This window comes from Chiloscyllium plagiosum, unplaced genomic scaffold, assembly GCF_037043375.1.
Source record: "Chiloscyllium plagiosum isolate Xiang-an unplaced genomic scaffold, Cpla_swu_hap1 HiC_scaffold_22, whole genome shotgun sequence".
Taxonomy (NCBI): domain Eukaryota; kingdom Metazoa; phylum Chordata; class Chondrichthyes; order Orectolobiformes; family Hemiscylliidae; genus Chiloscyllium; species Chiloscyllium plagiosum.
The window spans coordinates 56,476,268-56,498,065 of NW_028270160.1; the positions used below are offsets into that span (position 1 = coordinate 56,476,268).

Sequence of the window (21,798 nt, forward strand, 5' to 3'; positions counted from 1 at the left end):
CAAATCATTCATATATATTACAAACAACAGGGATCCCAGCACTGATCCTTGTGGGACACCACTGGTCACAGATCTCCTGACAGAAAAACACGTTTCCAGCCCTAATCTCTGTCTTCTAAGCCGAAGCCAGTTCCATATCCATCTTATCAGCTCACTGTGGATCTCATGTGACTTCACCATTAATATCAGCCACTGCCATGAGGGACTTGATCAAAGGCCTTGCTAAAGTCCAAAGAGACAACATCTACCACCCTGTCCTCATCAAGCGTCTTTGTCACTTCCTCAAAAAACTCAATCAAGTTTGTGAGACATGACCTTCCCCGCACACAGCCACGTTGCCTGTTGCTAAAAAGTCTGTATTTCTTCAAATGTGGGTGAATCTTATCCTTTAGAATCTTATTCTGGATTAGTGGTGCTGGAAGAGCACAGCAATTCAGGCAGCATCCGAGGACAGGCAAAATCGACGTTTCGGGCAAAAGCCCTTCATCAGGAATAAAGGCAGAGAGCCTGAAGCATGGAGAGATAAGCTAGAGGAGGGTGGGGGTGGGGAGAGAGTAGCATAGAGTACAATAGGTAGGTGGGGAAGGAGATGAAGGTGATAGGTCAGGGAAGAGAGGGTGGAGTGGATAGGTGGAAAAGGAGCTGGGCAGGTCGGACAAGTCCGGACAGGTCGAGTTAAAGGTGATCCGGAGTCCGTGTGGGGTGAATTGGTTACGGAGACAGGCACTGAGGAAGCAGATGTGGCTGTGATAGCGAGTTTGTTTCAGGACATGGTTGAAGAGCTTCAGGGCTGAGGAAATGACCTGGGAGTTGCAGTGAGAGAGAGACTCCCTGAGATTCTTGTAGAGAGAGGAGGAAAACTTCTTCAAGGCAGGCATCCTTGCAAGAGGATTCGCAGTAGGGTTAAAATCAACGAGGTAAAAACAATGACTGCAGATGCTGGAAACCAGATTCTGGATTAGTGGTGCTGGAAGAGCACAGCAATTCAGGCAGCATCCGAGGACAGGCAAAATCGACGTTTCGGGCAAAAGCCCTTCATCAGGAATAAAGGCAGAGAGCCTGAAGCATGGAGAGATAAGCTAGAGGAGGGTGGGGGTGGGGAGAGAGTAGCATAGAGTACAATAGGTAGGTGGGGAAGGAGATGAAGGTGATAGGTCAGGGAAGAGAGGGTGGAGTGGATAGGTGGAAAAGGAGCTGGGCAGGTCGGACAAGTCCGGACAGGTCGAGTTAAAGGTGGTCCGGAGTCCGTGTGGGGTGAGTTGGTTACGGAGACAGGCACTGAGGAAGCAGATGTGGCTGTGATAGCGAGTTTGTTTCAGGACATGGTTGAAGAGCTTCTTTAGAATCTTATCCAATAATTTCCCTACCACTGACATAAGGCACACCGGATTGTCATTTATCCCTGCTGCATTCTTAAACAAAGGAACAACACTGGTTATTCTCCTTTGACTAAAGAGCACACAAAGGTTTCGTTCAAGGTCCCAGTAATTTTCACACCTGCCTCACTCAGCATTCTGGGAACTTGCTTACCTTAATGTTTTTCAAAACACCCAACACCAGCCCCCCTTATGACCTTGTCACGCCCTAGAATATCAACATATCCCTCTCAAGACTCACCATCCACCTTGTCCTTCTCTTTTGTGAATACTATTAAGAATCTAATCAAATTCCTCTGTCTCCATGTATAAACTGTCTCCTTTGTCCTTGAGTGGACCTACCCTTTCCCTCCTTATTTGCTTATGAAACGCCTTGGGATTTTACTTTATTTTATGGTCCCCTTTAGCCCTCCCGATTCCTTTTCTGAGCTCTTTCTTTGTGTTGTTTGAGGGTGCTGGCTGTCTTCAGTTTCCTAAGGTACGCCTCCTTTTTCTTTTTGACTCAGCTCTTATTTTCTCTTCTCATCCAAATCTTGCCACCCTCACTTTCACATACTGGTACTGAACTCTATCAAATGACATTTAAAAGATTCTCACAACCTAGATATGGATTTACCCTCAAACAGCTACTCCAGGTTCCTGCCTAATATTGTAATTGTAAGCCTTGCCCCAATTTAATACTTGCATCCAAAGATTACTCTTATGCTTATTCATAAGTTGCAGAATTATGATCACTGATCCTGAAATGCTCCCCCACTGAAACTTCAATCACCTGGCCAGGCTCATTTCCCAATTTCAGGTCGAATGTGGCCCCTTCCCTAGTTGAACTATTTCCATAATGTTCCAAGAAACTGTCCAGGACACACCGAACGAATTCCCCCCAAATTGACTAACAGAGTCCCAGTCAATAAAGGGAAAGTTAAAATCAGCCACCACGGCAACCCTATTGTTTTCACATTTTCGCATAAAATGTCCAAATATCTGTTCCTCTAATACCCGCTGGCTATTGAGAGGGCTTCCCATGCCTTAGCACAAGCCATATGGGCTCACTGAATGAGCCCTTCAGGGTGTCCTCCCTCACTATAGCCTGTGGTATTCACCTTTATCAATAACACAACTCCTCCACCTCTTTTACAGCTCTCTCCATCTCACCTGAAACATCTAAATCGTTACACTGCCAGTCTTGTCCCTCTCTCAAACAAGTCTCTATAATAGCCATAGATATGTGAAATAGCCCAAGCTTCAAGCTCCAAATGTATCTGCTTTACATGTTATATTCTCATTAAAACGAATACACTTAGAGTCAAAGAATCAGAGAGATGTACAGCACGGAAACAGACCTTTCAGTCCAACTCACCCATGCCGGCCAGATTTCCAAACCTAATCTAGTCCCACCTGCCAGCACCTGGCCCATATCCCTCCAATCCCTTCCTATTCATCTTCCCATCCAGATGCCCTTTAAATGTTGTAATTGTACCAGCTTCCACCACTTCCTCTGGCAGCTCATTCCATACATGTATCAGCCTCTGTGTGAAAAAGTTCCTCTTAGGTCCTTTTTAGATTTTTCCCCTCTCACCTTAAACCCATGCCCGCTAGTTCTGGACTCCCCCGCCCCAGGGAAGAGACTTTGTCTAGTTGTCTATCCATGCTTCTGATGATTTTATAAACCTCTATAAGGTCACCCCTCAGCCTCTGACACTCCAGGGAAAACAGACCCAGACTATTCAACTTCTCCCTGTAGCTCAAATACTCCAACCCTGGCAACATCCTTGTAAATCTTTTCTGAATTCTTTCATGTTTCACAATATCTTTTTGATAGGAGGGAGACCGGAACTGCACGCAGTAGTCTGACAGTGGCCGAACTAATGTCCTGTACAGCCGCAACGTGACCTCCCAACTCCTGTACTCAATACTCTGACCAATAAAGGAAAGCATACCAAATGCCTTCTTCACTATCCTATCTACCTACGACTCCACTTTCAAGGAACTATGACCTGCACTCCAAGGTCTCTTTGTTCAACAACACGCCCTAGGACCTTACCATTAAGTGTATAAGTCCTGCTAAGATTTGCTTTCCCAAAATGCAGCACCTCGCATTTATCTGAATTAAACTCCATCTGCCACTCCTCAGCCCATTGGCCCATCTTGTCCAGATCCTGTTGTACTCTGAGGTAACCATCTTCGCTGTCCACTACACCTCCAATTTTGGTGTCATCTGCAAACTTACGAACTATACCTCCGATGTTCACATCCAAATGATTTATATAAATGACAAAAAGCAGTGAACCCAGTACCAAAGCTGGTGGCATACCACTGGTCAAAGGCCTCCACAGTCTGATAACCCTCCACCACCACCCTTTGTCTTCTATCTTTGAGCCAGTTCTGTATCCAAATGGCTAGTTCTCCCTGTATTACATGAGATCTAACCTTGCTAATCAGTCTCCCATGGGGAACCTTGTCGAACGCCTTATTGAAGTCCATACAGATCACATCTGCTGCTCTGCCCTCATCAATCCTCTTTGTTGTTTCTTCAAAAAACTCAATCAAGTTCATGAGTCATGATTTCCCCCACACAAAGCCATGTTGACTATCTCTAATCGGTCCTTGCCTTTCCAAATACATGTACATCCTATCCCTCAGGATTCCCTCCAATAACTTGCCCACCACTGAGGTCAGGTTCACCGGTCTATAGTTCCCTGGCTTGTCCTTACCACCTTTTTTAAATAGTGACAACATTTTAGCCAACCTCCAGTCTTCCAGCACCTCACCTGTGACTATTGATGATACAAATATCCCAACAAGGGGCCCAGCAATCACTTCCCACAGAGTTCTAGGGTACACCTAATCAGGTTCTGGGGATTTATTCACCTTTATGCGTTTCAAGAGTTCCAGCACCTCCTCCTTTGTATTATGGATATTTTCAAGCTGTTGCTATCTATTTCCCCACATTCTATCTTTTCAATGTCCTTCTCCACACTGAGGCAAAATACTCATTTAGTATCTCCCCCCACCTTCTGCGGCTCCACACATAGTTTGCCTTGCTGATCTTTGAGGGGCCCTATTCTCTCCCTAGTTACCCTTTTGTTCTTAATGTATTTGTAAAAACCCTTTGGATTCTCCTTAATTCTGTTTGCCAAAGCTATCTCATGTCCCCATTTTGCCCTCCTGATTTCCCTCTTAAGTATACTCCTACTGCCTTTATACTCTTCTAAGGATTCACTCGATCTATCCTGTCTATACCTGACATATGCTTCCTTCTTTTTCTTAACCAAACCGTCAGTTTCTTTAGTCATCCAGCATTCCCTATAGTTACCAGCCTTCCCTTTCACCCTGACAGGAATATACTTTCTCTGGATTCTCGTTATCTCATTTCTGAAGGCTTCCCATTTTCCAGCCGTCCCTTTACCTGAGAACATCTGCCCCCAATCAGCTTTTGAAAGTTCTTGCCTAATACCATCAAAATTGGCCTTTCTCCAATTTAGAACTTCAGCTTTTAGATCTGGTCTATCCTTTTCCATCACTATTTTAAATCTAATAGAATTATGGTCGCTGGCCCCAAAGTGCTCCCCAACTGACACCTCAGTCACCTGCCCTGCCTTATTTCCCAAGAGTAGGTCAAGTTTTGCACCTTCTATAGTAGGTAGATCCACATAGTGAATCAGAAAGTTTTCTTGTACACACTGAACAAATTCCTCTCCATCTAAACCCTTAACACTATGGCAGTCCCAGTCTGTGTTTGCAAAGTTAAAATCCCCTCCCATAACCACCCTATTATTCTTACAGATAACTGAGATCTCCTTACAAGTTTGTTTCTCAATGTGCTGCTGACTATTAGGGGGTATATAATACAATCCCAATAAAGTGAACATCCCTTTCTTAGTTCTCAGTTCCACAAAAATAACCTCCCTGGATATATTTCTGGGAATATCCTCCCTAAGTACAGCAGTAATGCGACCCCTTATCAAAAATGCCACTCCCCCTCCTCTCTTGCCTCCCTTTCTATCCTTCCTGTGGCATTTATATCCTGGAACATTAAGCTGCCAGTCCTGCCCATCCCTGAGCCATTTTTCCGTAATTGCTATGATATCCCAGTCCCATGTTCCTAACCATGCCCCGAGTTCATCCTCCTTCCCCGCTTGGCCTCTTGCATTGAAATAAATGCAGTTTAATTTATCAGTCCTACCTTGTCCCTGCCTGCCCAGACTGTTTGACTTGCTCCCTTTCCCAACTGTACCATCTTAGACTGATCTGTTTCCTTAGTATCCCATGGGTTCCACCCTTGCGCCCACCACTACCGCGCCTCACCCCACCCCCCCACCTTACTAGTTTAAATCCTCCCAAGCAGTTGTAGCAAATTTCCCTGCCAGTATATTAGTCCCCTTCCAATTCAGGTGCAATCCATCCTCCTTGTACAGGTCGCTTCTATCCCAGAAGAGATTCCAGTGAAAATGTGAATCCTTCTCCCATACACCAGCTCCTCAGCCATGCATTCATCTGCTCTATCCTCCTATTCCTACCCTAACCAGCTCGTAGCACCGGGAGTAATCCAGATATTACTACCCTTGAGTACCTCCTTTTTAAATTCCTGCCAAACTTACTATTTTCTCCCTTCAGAATCTCATCCTTTTCCCTTCCTATGTCATTGGTTCCAGTGTGTATAATGACCTCCTCTGGTCTCTCTCCCCCTTGAGAACATTCTACACCCACTCTGAGACATCCTTGACCAGGGCACCAGGAAGGCCGCAGAAACGTCTGTCTGTGCCTCTGACGAGAGAGTCCCCTCACACAACTGATTGTCTGGAACCCAACGTATCCCTCTTTGCATTAGAGCCAGTCTCGATACCAGAAACTTGGTTGTTTGAGCTACATTCCTCTGAGAATCCATCACCCCCTACATTTTTCAAAACAGCACACTTGTTTGAAATTGGGAGAGCCACAGAAGACTCCTGCACTACCTGCCTACTCCACCTATCTTTCTTGGAGTTAACCCATCTACTGACTGTATCGGCGGTTTTTCTCTCTTCCTATAACTGCCATCCATCACACTCCCAGCTCCTGTAAATTCCTCATTGCATCTAGTGCAACCTGTCCTCCTTGTACAGGTCCCATCTGCCTCAGAAGACATTCCAATGATCCACCTACTTGAATCCTTCCCTCCTACAGCAGCTCTTAACCATGTTTTTTACTGAACGAGCTTCACACTTTCAGCCTCACTGGCATGTGGCACAGGAAGTAAGCCCATGATTACCACCCTACAAGTCCTGCTTTTCAACTTCCTGCTGAACCCCCTGAACTCCATTTGCATGTTGTTGGTACCAATATGGACCACAACCTCTGGCTGCTCACCCTTCCTCTTCAGAATATCTTGTGCCCACATCCTTCAACCTGGCAGCAGGGAGGCAACAAACCTTCCTGAAGTCTCCCTTGCAGCTACAGAAATGCCTATCTTGCCCCTGGCCTACAGTTCCTGCTTTCGGAAACCCTCCCTTGTTGAGCAGGGATGTCACATCAGCAGTTCTCCAATCCACTGGAACCTTTCCAGAATCCAAAGAGTTCTGGAATATTTCATCCAATACCTCTGCAGCCAATTCCTTGAAAATCCTTGGATGCATTTATCAGGACTCGGTGACTCCCCTGTTTTCAGTCCCACTTGTTTGTCAGATCCTTTCTTCCTGGTGACCGCCTTTGTCAACCATGGGAGGTTCAATCTTCTCACTGAGTCTTTTCAGACCACAATAAATTCTTGCTGAGTGTTTTGACAAATCTACCACTGCTCTGAAGATGAACGAGGGAGAGTAACTCTGAAGATGGACAAGGGAGATCCAGTAGATGTAGTGTACCTGGACTTTCAGAAAGCTTTTGATAAAGTCCCACACAGGAGGTTAGTGAGCAAAATTAGGGCGCATGGTATTGGGGGCAAAGTACTAACTTGGATTGAAAGTTGGTTGGCTGACAGGAAGCAGAGAGTAGTGATAAACGGCTCCATTTCGGAATGGCAGGCAGTGACCAGTGGGGTACCGCAGGGATCAGTGCTGGCACCGCAGCTTTTTACAATATATGTTAATGATATAGAAGATGGTATTAGTAATAACATTAGCAAATTTGCTGATGATACTAAGCTGGGTGGCAGGGTGAAATGTGAGGAGGATGTTAGGAGATTACAGGGTGACCTGGACAGGTTAGGTGAGTGGTCAGATGAATGGCAGATGCAGTTTAATGTGGATAAATGTATGGTTATTCACTTTGGTGGTAAGATCAGGAAGGCAGATTACTACCTCAATGGAATAAATTTAGATAAAGGGGCAGTACAAAGAAATCTGGGTGTTCTTGTACACCAGTCAATGAAGGTAAGCATGCAGGTACAGCAGGTAGTGAAGAAGGCTAATAGCATGCTGGCCTTCATAACAAGAGGGATTGTGTATAGAAGCAAAGAGGTTCTTCTGCAGCTGTACAGGGCCCTGGTGAGACCACACCTGGAGTACTGTGTGCAGTTCTGGTCTCCAAATTTGAGGAAAGACATTCTGGCTATTGAGGGAGTGCAGCGTAGGTTCACGAGGTCAATTCCTGGAATGGCGGGACTACATTATACTGAAAGACTGGAGGGACTGGGCTTGTATACCCTTGAGTTTAGAAGACTGAGAGGGGATCTGATTGAGACATATAAGATTATTAAAGGATTGGACACTCTGGAGGCAGGAAACATGTTCCCGCTGATGGGTGAGTGCCGAACCAGAGGACACAGCTTAAAAATACGGGGTATACCATTTAGGACAGAGATGAGAAGAAACTTCTTCACCCAGAGAGTGGTGGCTGTGTGGAATGCTCTGCCCCAGAGGGCAGTGGAGGCCCAGTCTCTGGATTCATTTAAGAAAGAGTTGGACAGAGCTCTCAAGGATAGTGGAATCAAGGGTTATGGAGATAAGACAGGAACAGGATACTGATTAGGGATGATCAGCCATGATCATATTGAATGGTGGTGCAGGCTCGAAGGACAGAATGGCCTACTCCTGCAGCTACTGTCTATTGCTCATCTTTTGACCTTCCTCCTTTCGTCTAAATGCCACCCTGCTTTATAAACCATTTCTTCATTCCTCTGTAATTGCTCTTATCCACGTCGAAGAGACGTGGTCTCAGATTCGAGTTGCTCTTCCTCAAACTCAATTTGAAATTCTACCACATTGTGATTGCTACCCACTGGAAGATTCATCACTGTGAGATCGCTTATTGACTCCCTCTAATCACACAGTACTAGATCTATTCCCAGATAGAATCTACAATGTACCACTCCAAGAAAACATCCCTGAGGCCAGTTACAAATTTGTCTGCTATGTTATGCTGATTTGTTGAATTCAAGATCGCACAGTGGGATTTTGAAGAAGAGCAGAGCTTTGGTTTGTCCCCTGGCAGAGAATTCCACATGCCCTCCCAATTTACCTCACTTTCTCCTTGTGAAATATTACTGGCAGAGAATTATTCACCTTAGAACCAAAGCAACAATCATTGATCTTCAAAAGTAATGTATTGTGAGAAATGCTTCAAGACAGTTTCATGGTTATTCTTCGAACGTTATTAATAATGTCACATTGGTGCATTTTGATGGGTCCTCAGCGCGCTGGAACTTATTCAACGGGTCATCCTACACGGCACAATATCTCAACTGCAAATACTTTCAAATACACTTGGCTCCAAACATGGGAATGCTGAAGGAAAGCTTATCTTCCAGTCTCCTCTTCACTCAGGCAGATGGTGACAGTCCTGACTCACTGCACGAAGTTATTTGATGGGCACAGTCCAACACCAAGATGGAAGTCAAGCTCACTACAGCCTGAAACTTGCATCCACAGGGTCATGCTGAGAAATACCAATGAAACTGACGAGCATTGGAGTATCAAAGCAGGTTTGCCTTCTTCACCTTTGCCCAGGAGAAAACCGGGCAGCAAGATGATTAATCCTGGGTTATTTTGTTCCAAAGTCTATGGCACTCATGATGGGCACCCAAGCCATCCCTTTGTGAATTGTAAGTATTTCCTTCAGATAATTTACAAGTGGAATAGTCTAATGAGAGCAATCTATCTTCCTAGGTATGAGATATGTCTGCATATTTGAATACTCACTATACTTGGGTTTGCCTTTCCATTGACAAGAAGAGAATAGTGTTACCACTGATCCTGACACTATTCCAACAGCTTGGAATATCAAATATCCAAAAGATATCCAGTGGTGTGCGTGGCCATTAACGATACTGGAAAACTTGTTGTAGTCATCTTTCTCATCACTGCTTCAGAGGTTTGTTGGTTGGGGGTGATATTATGATCTAAAACTTGCATTAGCTGAGCTCTATCCTGACCCACCAGATTTGCCAAATTATTCTCCAATGATGCCCAGTTTTGTTCATCCAAATACAGAGCAGTCAAAGGCAGAACAGGGACATGGCATGTAGTTAGAAGACAGCTCATGCCATTACCAGACATCAAGAACCAATTACCAGCCACATCAACACACAGTGGCTGCAAAAACAGGTCAGAGACTAGGGATAGTGCAGCGAGTAACTCACCTCCTGAGTTCTCAAAGCCTATCCACCATCTACAAGGCACAAGCCAGGAGTGTGATGGAATACTCCCCACCTGCCTGGATGGGTGCAGCTCCAACAACACACAAAAAGCTTGACACTGTCCAGGCTAAAGCAGCCCCTTGATCTGTCAACCTAAGCATTAACTTACTCCACCACTGGCACACAGCAGCAGCTGCGCGCACTGTCTAAAAGATACACTGCAAAACTTGTCAAGGTTCCTTCAACAGTACTTTACAATGCAATCTCAACCAACTAGGTGGACAAGAGCGTCAGATGGATGGCAACACAGCCTCTCGCTCCAGGCCACACACCATCCTGACCTGAAAATATGTCACCATTCCTTCACTCGTTACTATGTCAAAATCCTGAAACTCCCTTCCTAACAGAGCTCTGGTGCACCTACACCCCAAAGACAGCAGTGGTTCAACTCAACAGCTCATCGCCACTTTCTCAAAATGAACTTAGGGATGGTCATCAAAGATGCCAGTGAGGATGCCCACGTCCCATGAAAGAGTAAGAGAAAATAGTTATTTACTCAATAAAAACATCTGTACATCTCTATTAAATCTCCTCTTAATTTTGCGTGCTTGCAGAAAAGTCTCTAACCTTGCGAGATATCTGGAGCTCCACGTCCCTCATCCCACTCGAGGAAATCACTGAGTTCCCGCCAAGGGCTTCGCATATCTCTAATGAGTAATGTCCTGAACTGAACAGAGGACTCCTTTAGAGGCCGATACAATGCATTCATGAAGGTCTGGCATAGCTTCTTTATTTTTGTACTCCACAGCTGCACCCATCCAGACAGGTGGGGAGTATTCCATCACACTCCTGGCTTGTGCCTTGTAGATGGTGGATAGGCTTTGAGAACTCAGGAGGTGAGTTACTCGCTGCACTATCCCTAGTCTCTGACCTGTTTTTGTAGCCACTGTGTGTTGATGTGGCTGGTAATTGGTTCTTGATGTCTGGTAATGGCATGAGCTGTCTTCTAACTACATGCCATGTCCCTGTTCTGCCTTTGACTGCTTTGTATTTGGATGAACAAAACTGGGCATCATTGGAGAATAATTTGGCAAATCTGGTGGGTCAGGATATAGCGCAGCTAATGCAAGTTTTAGATCATAATATCACCCCCAACCAACAAACCAAAAACCTCTGAAGCAGTGATGAGAAAGATGACTACAACAAGTTTTCCAATATTTTGGATTAAGTAGAACATAAAAAGCTATTCATTCCTGATGAAGGGCTTATGCCCAAAACGTTGATCCTCCTGCTCCTCGGATGCTGCCTGACCTGCTGTGCTTTTCCAGCACCACACATTTTGACCATATCAACTTATCTTGCCACTTGCAGTTGAACTTTCACAGATCTATGATAACAGGTCTATGATAAAGGATCATTGATCACAGATCATGGATAATGGATCACTGATAATAGGTCTATGACATGGAGTTTGCACATTCACCCCGTGCCTGCACGGCTTTCCTCTGGGTGCTCCGGTTTCCTCCCACAGTCAAAAGATGTGCAAGTCAGATGGATTGGCCATGTTAAATTACCCATGGTGTCCAGGGATGTGTTGGGTTAGGTAGATTAGTCAGGGGAAACCCTGGATTACAACGATAGGGTAGGGGGATGGGTCTGGGTGGCATGTTCTTTGGGGCATTGGTGCGAACTCATTGCGCAGAATGGCCTGTTCTACACTGTTGGGATTCTATGGACAATGGATCCATAATAACCAATCTATAATAATGAACATATAACAATGGATCAATGATAATGGTTCTGCACGGACTTTAGGAACCAACAATTTAAAAGTGCTCTTTATTTTCTTCGGGGTGTGAAAAGATGATAAAAATGAGCATCTTACCTGTCCAACTCAACCCAAGATGATCTGCTACAATGGCTGTCCGTATATCTGTCCGTTCACATGGGCTCTGAGGACCTGCGGTTTCAAACACTGTATTAGACCGACAATGCCATGCTTCACACATCACACCTACATTTCGTCAGGACGCTACTTGGGCCCACATTATCCCTGTCGATCTAAACAAGTGCAAATCCTAACGCGGATCTGAGGTAAAGTCCAGATTCAGAAACACTCAATGTAAAAGATTATACAACATCACAGTGTAATATCGAAAATGGATCCAAACATGCTGATAACACCCAAGAGCTAAGTTAGTGTTGTGTATCTGAAGGTGATGAACAAAACTATGTTTTTTTTTGTTTTTAAGCAAAAGATCTTGAAGTACCGGTGTTGCACCTTCTCGTCTGACTTACACATTAATCAGAAGACTGCAGAGAGGAAATCGCCTTCTATTCTCTGCTCAAACTTGGCCGGCATGCTTAATTAAAGGAGGACTATCGGATTACACTGGAGTAAAAAGGGAGAGGGGGAATACGAGACAACACAAACACCGACAATGACGACATGGCAGCTAAGGGAAGGTCACGCCACAGGCAATCACAAGTCATCATGCACTAAAGATCAACAAGTCGAAAATTTTACAAACTAGGCTTGATCTCCGCGGTGCGAGCCACGCGAGGCCCAGAAACCTGACTGCTTTCCTCCCCACCAGTCCTTCTACTGTTCCTTGTCTCACTGTAGACCTTTTCAACCTTTGATTTTAAAGGTGCTGCCTCCGGTCTCAAATCTCTAGGAGACCGCGATGTAACGGAAGGTTGGCCGGCCTCCGATAGGGATGCATTTCTTGACGTGCTGTCTTCATCACCAAAGATCTCTGCCTGCACTTTTCTCTCTTCATCGGCAAGTCGATCCACAAGTCTTAACGTCTCACCGCTAAGCCCTTTCAAATATTCAACTGAATGCTTACAGACCTCACTCAACTGCTCCTTCCCTGCTCTAACTGGTTTAACGGTGGCTGTGCTCGATCTTACCTTGACTGGTAATCTGGAATAAAACTGCCTCGACTTCCCTTTCTCGCCTCGCCCTGAACTGCTTTGGGAACTTGCCGCTGAGGGCGAATTAGTTTTGTCAATATTTTTAACGGGAAGTCTAGATTTTGCCTCAATACACTTGGCTGGATCTGCTTTTCCCTTTAACTCACTCGTCCTAGGCTGTTTCGTTGTGCATGCTGCTGACTTCTGCTCTTTCTGAGATGGAGGCATGGACGTTTTAACTGGTAGTCTCGATTTAGGCTTTTTTACTGGCTCCGTGGGTCGCCTATCTAATTTTGCTACTTCACTGGGTGGGGTTGCCAATGGGCCTGGATCGCTCTCATTTGTTGCGGCAGCTGATTCAATTTTGAGTTCACCCTCAGACTGACCCTTAATCTGACTGCAGTCGGTACCTGGGGCTGGGAAATCTAGTTGGCCGTTACAGTTACTCATTGGCAAATCGCTTAGTTTGCCACTTTCCTGACTCATCACCCTGGTCTCACTCTCTAAGACTGTACGTTCTGCGACCTGATAATCTAACAGCACGGCATCAGCTTTAACTTCGACCAACTCAGCTGCACCCGCATCTTTCTTCATCGTCATTGTAGAAGCGGAGATTCCCATTTTAATTGGCGTGCGTAATTTAGGATCAATTTTAGCAGCGATGGCCGACGAGGATTTTTCTGCTGCGTTGTCAGTGGATGCAATTTCCAGGCCTTCTCCGCTAGCCTGGGCTCTCTCATGCTTAACATGTGGTGGATCTACTGACACTTCAGATGTGTTGTCCCCTGACTGAAGCAGTGTTGTGACTACAAGTGTGTTTTTAACCCTCTCCCCCTTGTCCCCTGACTTCCCTTCAGCAGTATGCTCACCAATTTGGAAAAATTGGAGCCTTTCTTCAACAAAATCCCTCTTGCTCATGTCAATTGCACCACTGCGAGTCATCTCAAACATCTTCCCCTCATGAAATGGGAAGGGGTTAGGCTCACTAGTTGGCGTGCTCTCATCTGTTGGGGTTCTGGCTGGGGTTGTATCTGGTGTTGTTGCTTGGGACCTGTCCTCTACTGCTAAGCCAAAGGCTTTTTGCTCATCCTCTCTTAACCTAGCGTCAAAGACTTCATCGTCCCCTTGGCCATTAGACCATGGATCAAAGTCAAGGCCTTTGGTGGCAACAGTTTTAAACGGGGTTGCAAATTCTTCCTCTAGTTTGTAACTAAAATACGTATCATTAAACCGAGTTCTGTCAGGATGCCTGCCTTCCAAAGTGAAGATCTCAGGTCCTGGTTTACCATCAGTTTGCCCTTCGCCTTTCTTTTCAGAGGTTTTAGACTGCAAGGGGGCATCTTCTTCAGCGCCTACCTTCCCTTCTTCCTCAATCACTGCAAGTTTACCCTGGCTATAGGAACGATCCCCCTGCTTCACAATCCCTTCAGTGACCCAAACATCCATCTTCGTTTCTATCCCCTGAGTCAAGGACTTAGAGTCAGCATCGTCCGGGAAGCCATCGTCTTCGTCCTGCAGGTCATATCCGTCCAGGGAGTCCACCTCTGTGGCGTCGGTGTCATGGGAGAACTCGGCAGTGGTGGCGATGGAGCACTCGGTCACCGACTGGTCGTTGTTGCCGTTGGCGATGGCGTCATTCTCCAGGGGAGGGTCCAGGGCGAAGGCGTCGTCCTGTTGCTGGGAGGGGGTGGTGCCCCCCAGACTCTCCTCATGCAGCTTGAAGGTGTATTTCTTGAGCGGCGCTGGCTGGAAGATGGACTCGTCGCTGCTGGAGTCACTGTCGTCAGCCCCCGGGGGGGTGGGTGAGGGGGGCTGCACCCGGATGACAGGCTCCTTCAGGAGGTGCTGATCGTGCTCCTCCTGCAGGTTCAGCTCGATGGCCTCCAGCCTTTCCTCGGAGCCTCCTCTCCTCCGCTCTCGGCTAGTCCCTCGGCTCTCCCCTTTCCCAGGTGCTTCGCTGTCCAGGGCGTTGATGGGCGGGGGTGGCGGGAACTCGATGTATGCCACCCGGTTCTCCTTCGGCCGCTTCTCCCGCCCGCCCGCCTTCCCGGGCCAGGGCGCCGCCTCTTCCTCTTCCGACTCTTCGGACACCTCAGGGATGGGGCTTGGCTTCCCGAGCGCCGTCGGCAGCTGGGACGAGAGCTCGTAGCTGACCTCCTCGGAGCTGGGGGTTTCCGGGGTGAGGGGGCTCTTGCCGGAACTTTCGATGAGCGAGACTTGCTCCAAGGTGTCATCTTCGGGGCTGCCCTGAGGGGACGAAGTTGGCTGCTTGTGCTGGCGGACAGTGTAGAAGGTGCCGCGAGTCTCCTGCACCGTCCTGCTCTCCTGACTGATGGTCCTTTTGAAAGCTCCTTGGTGTGGGCCCGCCGTTTCCCTCTCGTACTGCTTGCCCATCTGCACGACACTGACGTATACCGGCAACGCCTTTATCTCCTTAAACCCTTCGATGCTGGCCAGCGGCGCCACCTTCTCCAAATACTCGACCGGACTCCGGTCGAAGAATTCGCTCAACGCCGCATCTTTAACCGGACTGAACTCCAGAGAGTCGGGCGACTTGACCGGGGAGGTTTCCAGATCCTCCCGACTGCCGTCTGCGTCCGTGCGATCGCCGTAGCCAGGAGTCGGAATGCCGGTGTCCACTACTTCGGAAAGCTGCTTCCCTTTCTTGGTCCGACCGAGGGTCATGCTGGACACGCCGGTGAGCGGCTCGGTCTTGTGGGATTTCACCAGATCACCGTTGCATTCGGCCATCTTGACTCCCAGTTTGGACTTTTCCTCTGAGATTCTGACAGGGATCTGTGACAGGCCAGAGCTCTCCTTTCTCACAGCTTTTCCTCTCGTCTGCTCACCGGTACGATCACCCTCCTCTCTCTTGACGAGCTCCGTGTAAACCATTTTCTTGGAAGGAGACGGCGCCACAGCCTCTTCTTTTACTGGAGGCCTGTTACTTGCCAGTAGCTCCTTCTCCAGTACGTGTCCGTTGATGTTAAATTCCGCCTGGACAATGTCGTTTTCCTTCAGGCTATCATGCACCAGCACGTGTGTAAGCTTGTCCCGGTGCAATTTGTGGTGGGAATTTCCACAGTTCTCCCAAGTCCGATAAACAACCGTCCTCTCTTTCTCAGGTCTGACCTGGGATGCAGGGTCTTTACTCAAAGGTGCCTCTTTCTCAGGTGACCGTACCGTGCCTTTTATGCCGAACGTCAACGGCTTGGGAGCAGTGGCCGGAAGTTGGGGAACGTTTGGCACAGCGTCCATCGCCTTCTGAAGGGTTGACAGCGCTGATTCGGTGCCCACGTTGAAGCAGCCAAGGTCTTTCAGCTTATTGGCGTAGGCCTCCTTTATTGTTGAGATAGCCCCCTCGGCAGCCATCTTGTGATTGCCGTCTCTCAAAGAAGACTGGTAGACGGGCAGCTTGCTCTCCCGCCCTCTCTTCAGGGGCAGGCTCTGCGGCCCTTCTGGCAGTTTCTTTTCGAGGAGGCTTGCTCTTCCTCCACCTTCGTCGTCACTGCCGGAAGCGTGAGGCCCGGGAAACTTCCGGCACTTTCCGTCACCTTGCTCGGTCTGCTCGGGGTACCGCGGGGACTCGCCGTTTCTCGGCAAGGGGCGGGTCCTGATCTGTTTGCAATGGGTCACCAGTGGTGACGGATCCTCGCCCTGCCTCGTTTTCTCTCTTGCGCCCTCCAAAGGGGCGCTGAGCGCCGCCTGTGGGCAGGACGCCAGCAGCTCCGCCGCCCTCTTCTCTTCCTCCCGCACCGAGTACCTGCGGAAGGAGCGGTCGCTCTGTTTCTCTGGGCTCCCCTCGCCGCCTAGCGGGAAGTCGCCAAGCCGGAGTTTCTCGGCGCTGCCGCCGGTGGAACAGGGCGCCGGCCGCGTCCCGTCCCTCCCGCGCGGCTTCTTCTCCGGCGACTGCAGCTCGTCGTTCAACTTCTCCGTCTTGTCCCGGAAGAACTGAGACACCTCGGTCAGCTTTTCCTCGGCTTCCTTCACCGTCCTGTCCACCCAGTCCTCGTAGGTCAGCTTTTCCCGTCCGCCGTTGGGCCTGTCCTCGGTGAACCGCATCCACACGGTGTGCTTGGGGCTGCCGGGCTCTGGCGGGTAGTGGAGCAGTGCGACCTTCTCGTAGGCCTCCTCCTGGCTGCCACCTTTGCCCGTGCTTGCAGAGACCACTCCGCGAAGCTTGGCGACCTCACTCTCCTCTGGCGCAGAATCGCTCTTCCTTCTGTAATGGCCAGCCGGCCCCGCCTCGGCACCGAGGAGCTGAGGTTGCTCGGTGACTGACTCCTCGGTGTCCGAGTGCGAGATGTCCATCTTCTCGGAAAGGAGCATTTTCTCCGCAAACCTGTAGGACTCCCCTCTCAGCTCCGAGAACTCATCGTCGTGGTACTCGACGGAGTGCTGCGTGAGGAGCTTCAGGGTTTTATACGAGTCATCAGAGACCAGCTGTGCTGAGCTGGGCCGGCTGTCGTCGTCCTGGGAGACGGGTGTGTTCACCCTCGAGGATTCCATGTAGGAGGGAAGGGATTCTTCCGCGGTCAGCTCCTCTTCCTCTTGCTGCCCCTGCTCGTCCGGACAGATCTCAAACTTGGTCTCCCTCGCTTCGCCATCTTTCTGATAAGCAAACAGCTCCCTCTCCGGCTGGGATTTTGTCTCTCTGACAATGATCTCCGTCGGGTCCACTTTGTTCCCTTTCTCAATGTGCAACTCGATGATCCTTTCCACTTTCGGCTTCAGATTGGAGTCTTTATCGAGGTACATCATGGGCGCCTCCCCAGGCTTACTGCTTTCTGAAGGGACTGCCGACTTGTGCTCAAATAGACCGGCCAATTCTTTAGAAGGGTCACGGCCTGACTGAAAGGCCTTCATGATATCACGAACGGACATTGTCTCCTCTATCCTTTCGCTGGTTTTGCTCTCAGGGCTGGGTGGTGAGTGATAAACCATCCGAGTGGTGGTGGTGATGTGTGTCTCTTCTTTCACATGAACCTCCTTGGCTCGCAAGCCTTTACTGTCTTCGTCGTCTAGTTGTATTTTAGTTTGGAAAGCCTTCACCTTTTCCTTGATGGAGCCAATTGGCTTCTCTTCCATCTGTGGGAACACCTCCGGGCTTTGTGACGGAGGCAGTCCGTCCACTTTGGGCTCCTGTGTTTCGTCAGGCTCATAGCTCCTGATGACACGCACCACTTCGGTCCGCGTCTCCGTTATAACGGGAGGGATAGGAACATCGTGGAACAGAGGCTTGGGCCCGGTGCTCTCCGCACTCTGAGGGGCGGAGGGCGTCTTTTCACTCCTGGTCTCAAACCCGCTGTCTGACAGAGGACTCTTATCTTGATCATGCTGCGAGAAGTCATCTGGTGACTCCAGGATGGCTTCAGTCACCATCATTGCATCTGCAAGTTTACTCAGCTCCTTCTCTGAAGCAGAGGGCCGAATGGGAGATGGAGGCATTTTAAGTTTATGCTCAGGCAGAGGCATTGCTGGCTTCTGAGCCCTTCTGGAGAACATCTTTTCTTCCCCTTCCTTTCTGATGTCAGTTTGGCGATATTTGTCGGCCATCTTGCTGAAAGTATCAATCCCGAGATCGTTTGTCAAATAGTCGACAACTCTTGCCAAACTGAAGTCCTTCTCACCCCCGTTCTTAGTTTTCATGTGCACATAGGCACCCAATTCCTCGCTGGCCCTTTGCTTTGCTTCCTCGGCATCATCATAATCGAATGTAACCCATTCGCCATCCCCCGAGAGATCGCCGTTCGTCTGAGCTCCTTTGATGCCATGTTTAGTCTCACTCAGGCCGTCCTTCTGCAGGATCTCGCTGACTTTCACCAAGTCTTCCTTCACCTTTTCCACCAGCTTGAAAGGTTCTTCGCTCTCATCTTCGCTCCTCCCTCCTTTGGCGGACACCTCCGAGAAGGCCTTGTCGCTCGAGACATCTGTTTGCAAGATGGCCGTCATCTTCATCAGGTCTTCTTTCATCTCGGCGACATCTTTCAGAATTTCCTGACTCGAGGACAAAGTGGAGGCGGGAGCTAGTTTCAGGGCCGAGGGGGTTAGAAACAAGGAGGATTTCAGGGGGGACAAAGTCCGGGTAAACTGAGACTGAGGTTGCGTGCGTGATTCCGTGGTCAGTGATTTTATTGGCGATAACAAGGCGGCCGCTGACTTGGTCAAGGGGCTGGTGTCTGGGAGTCTCTTTAGCTGTGGCTCCGACAGCACGTTCACAACAGAGTACACCGGTACGGTCATGGTCGATGACGTCACAGACGTGGTGGTGGCGGACGAAGATCTCAACGTGGAATACAAGGACCCCGCGGGTGGTAACCGGATCGTCTGAAAAGCCGACGCTGTGGCGGGCGCCAGGGATTTAAGAGGGGAGAAGGAGACGGTGGTGGTGGCTTGATGGGCTTTCTCTGTCACATCCTGCGCAGCGGCGACAGATTTGGCAGCCAGCACGGCGCCTGGCGCTTTCTCAGGCATAGTGCCAGCCCCTTGACTGGAGAAGAAGGCCGCTGCCGAGGGATACTTGACGGGGGACACTGACCCATTGGTGGCTGGCTGGCCGTTGGTCGGCACGGCCGATTTGAAAGGTGAGAACGCGGCCTCAGCGACCGACTTGATGGGAGATGACCCCGAGCTGGTCAGCGATTTCATGGAGGTGGACAGGACCGTGGGCGCGGCGGTGGTCTTGAACGACAAAGTGGACGCGTACATGTTAAAAGCAGCCTTAGGTGAAGCCGGTGGGGTCATGGTGATGGAGGATCTCTCCAGCAGCAATCCAGCCGTCGTCGCGGGCGACAGCCGTGAGGAAAACAACGAAGCGGCTATTCCCTTCCCAGACGGAGATTCTGGCACTGCCGATGCTTTCACAGGTGAAGAGTTCAAAGCTGAGGAGGATTTCATGGAATACTGTGTCTGTGTCACTACAGTTTTGATAGGTGAAGGTGCGGACTTAAACGATCTGATCGGAGATGCTAAATCGCTCACGGATCTGACTGAGGACGCTGTGGAAGCTCCTAAGGTTGATTTGATGGGTGAAGAAGAGGAGACAGACCAGACTGACTTTAACGGGGACGCTGTCGGTGTGTTGGATGTCGAATTCGACAGAGATGCAATCCCGGACTTCACTGCTCCAGCTACAGAAATGGGAGCAGCTGCCCAGGACTGAAAAGGTCTTGTGGAAAAGACTGGCTTATAGGAGTACGGTGCCGGAAGAGACCTGGTGGTTCCTGTGCTCCGTTCAATAATTTCTTAAAAGGTTCCGGAAACAAAATTCAAATGAATCAACGAAAGAAAAAATCAACGAGAAAAATTAAAGAAACGGAAAGACGAGAGAGAGAGAGAGAGAGGAGAGAGAAGAAAGTTTGGTCAGTGAATCAGATTAAACCAGTTGGAAGGAAAAAGTATAAAACATTTCAAAAGGTATGGTGATTAATTCAGTGAAAAAGTCATTTGAATTACTCGGTGCAGAAAGAATGGTCACGCTTATTTCTCTATGTCTGACAAAAAATGCTCAAACAGTAACAGAAACAAAGCAGCAAGGATGCAGAAATAACTTCAGGAGACAGACACAGGATTGGGAATTAGGGATGAAAAGGCAAATAAAGCACTGACATGAAACAAACAGTGAGAACTGCAAAAGGAGACTTAAAGCTACACTCGACATCATGGCTCCTGCCATGCCCGGCATCACTGCCTTTAACCAGGTTTTCAAAGAAGTGGAAGGATTTGGAATATTGAATTATTTTGTTCCATTAACACCTCTAGAGAAACTCCTTTTCCTTCTTAAGCAAATTACTGTCCAAGGAGGAATAATTAAGACCAGTTAGTGTTATGATCTTAACAGAGCCGGTACAACAGAAAATGCCAATATCTTTCCCTATCAATCTGATACACTTTCAATTTATCAGACAGTGAGTGATATTGAAATCTCTTGCTACATAAACACGATCCAAAAAGCACTATGCTTCAAAAAGGATTAGAAAATGACCAAATATTTCACTGCCCATAATCTATAATGCTGTGGTCTTTATTTCTTTACTTTTCAAATTTTATTTGTTTCCTAAAGAGTTGACCTTAAGTATCCGTACTTAAGATGCCACTATAATGCGACGACTGTAAATTTTTCACTGTATTCATTTAAGTGCATCTGACAATAAAGCTAATTCAATTCAATTCAATTCACGGTGTCAGCTTGGTTCACTGGCAGTGCAATCGTCAGAAACAACAGGACCACGTGTCACAACAGATGCTGGAGAACAAAACCAGGGCAGTCACTCCAGTGAGGTACTGATGGAGAGCTGTGCCATCTTTCAGCCAAGACGTTAAACTGAGGGCTCTCTTGAGTGAGCGTAACTGATCTAGTGGCCCCCATTTCAAAACGGAGAGGGTGAGTCAGGAGTCCTAGCCAATATTTATCCCTCAACCAACATCACCAAAAACCCATTAACTCAAGGCTCTTTGCTCCAATATTACTGAGCTCATGTCAAGCTTACTTCCTGCGTAAGAACATAAGAACCAGGAGCAGGAGTAGACCATCTGGCCCTTCAAACCTGCTCCGCCATTCACTAAGATCTTGGCTGATCTTTTCGTGGCCTCAGTCCCAATTACCTACCCTCTCACCATAACCCTTAATTCCTTTACTGTTCAAAACATTTTCAACCTTAGCCTTAAAAGCATTTACTGAGGAAGCCTCGACCACTTTACTGGGCAGGGAATTCCACAGATTCACAACCCTTCGAATGAAGAAGGTCCCCCCACAATTCAGTCCGAAATCCGCTCCCCCTAACTTTGAGGCTGAGTGCTCTTGTTTGAGTTTCACCCACCAGTGGAAACATCCTCCCTGTTTCTATCTTATCAATTCCTTTCATAACAGGAGAGAGTGCGCTTTAATAATTGTAATTTGGTTGGGGATTGAGTTGTAGACAGCACTTTACCATCACTTTGCCTTTAACTCTG

General features: G+C 48.1%; 1 protein-coding gene across 26 annotated transcripts in view; it reads right to left on the reverse strand.

Moving 5' to 3' along the window:
• Positions 1–21,798, reverse strand: part of ank3b (ankyrin 3b) — a 754,625-nt gene that overhangs the window by 38,829 nt on the left and 693,998 nt on the right. For 24 of the 26 annotated variants that reach the window (XM_087999088.1, XM_087999086.1, XM_087999102.1 and 21 more), the window contains 2 exons: positions 13,716–20,090; positions 11,813–11,887 (listed from right to left, as the gene is read on the reverse strand). In XM_087999088.1, the coding sequence (XP_087855214.1) occupies positions 11,813–11,887; positions 13,716–20,090 (6,450 nt within the window). The remainder of the gene's footprint in view (positions 1–11,812; positions 11,888–13,715; positions 20,091–21,798) is intronic. The other 2 variants (XM_087999105.1, XM_087999106.1) reach the window with 1 other exon arrangement.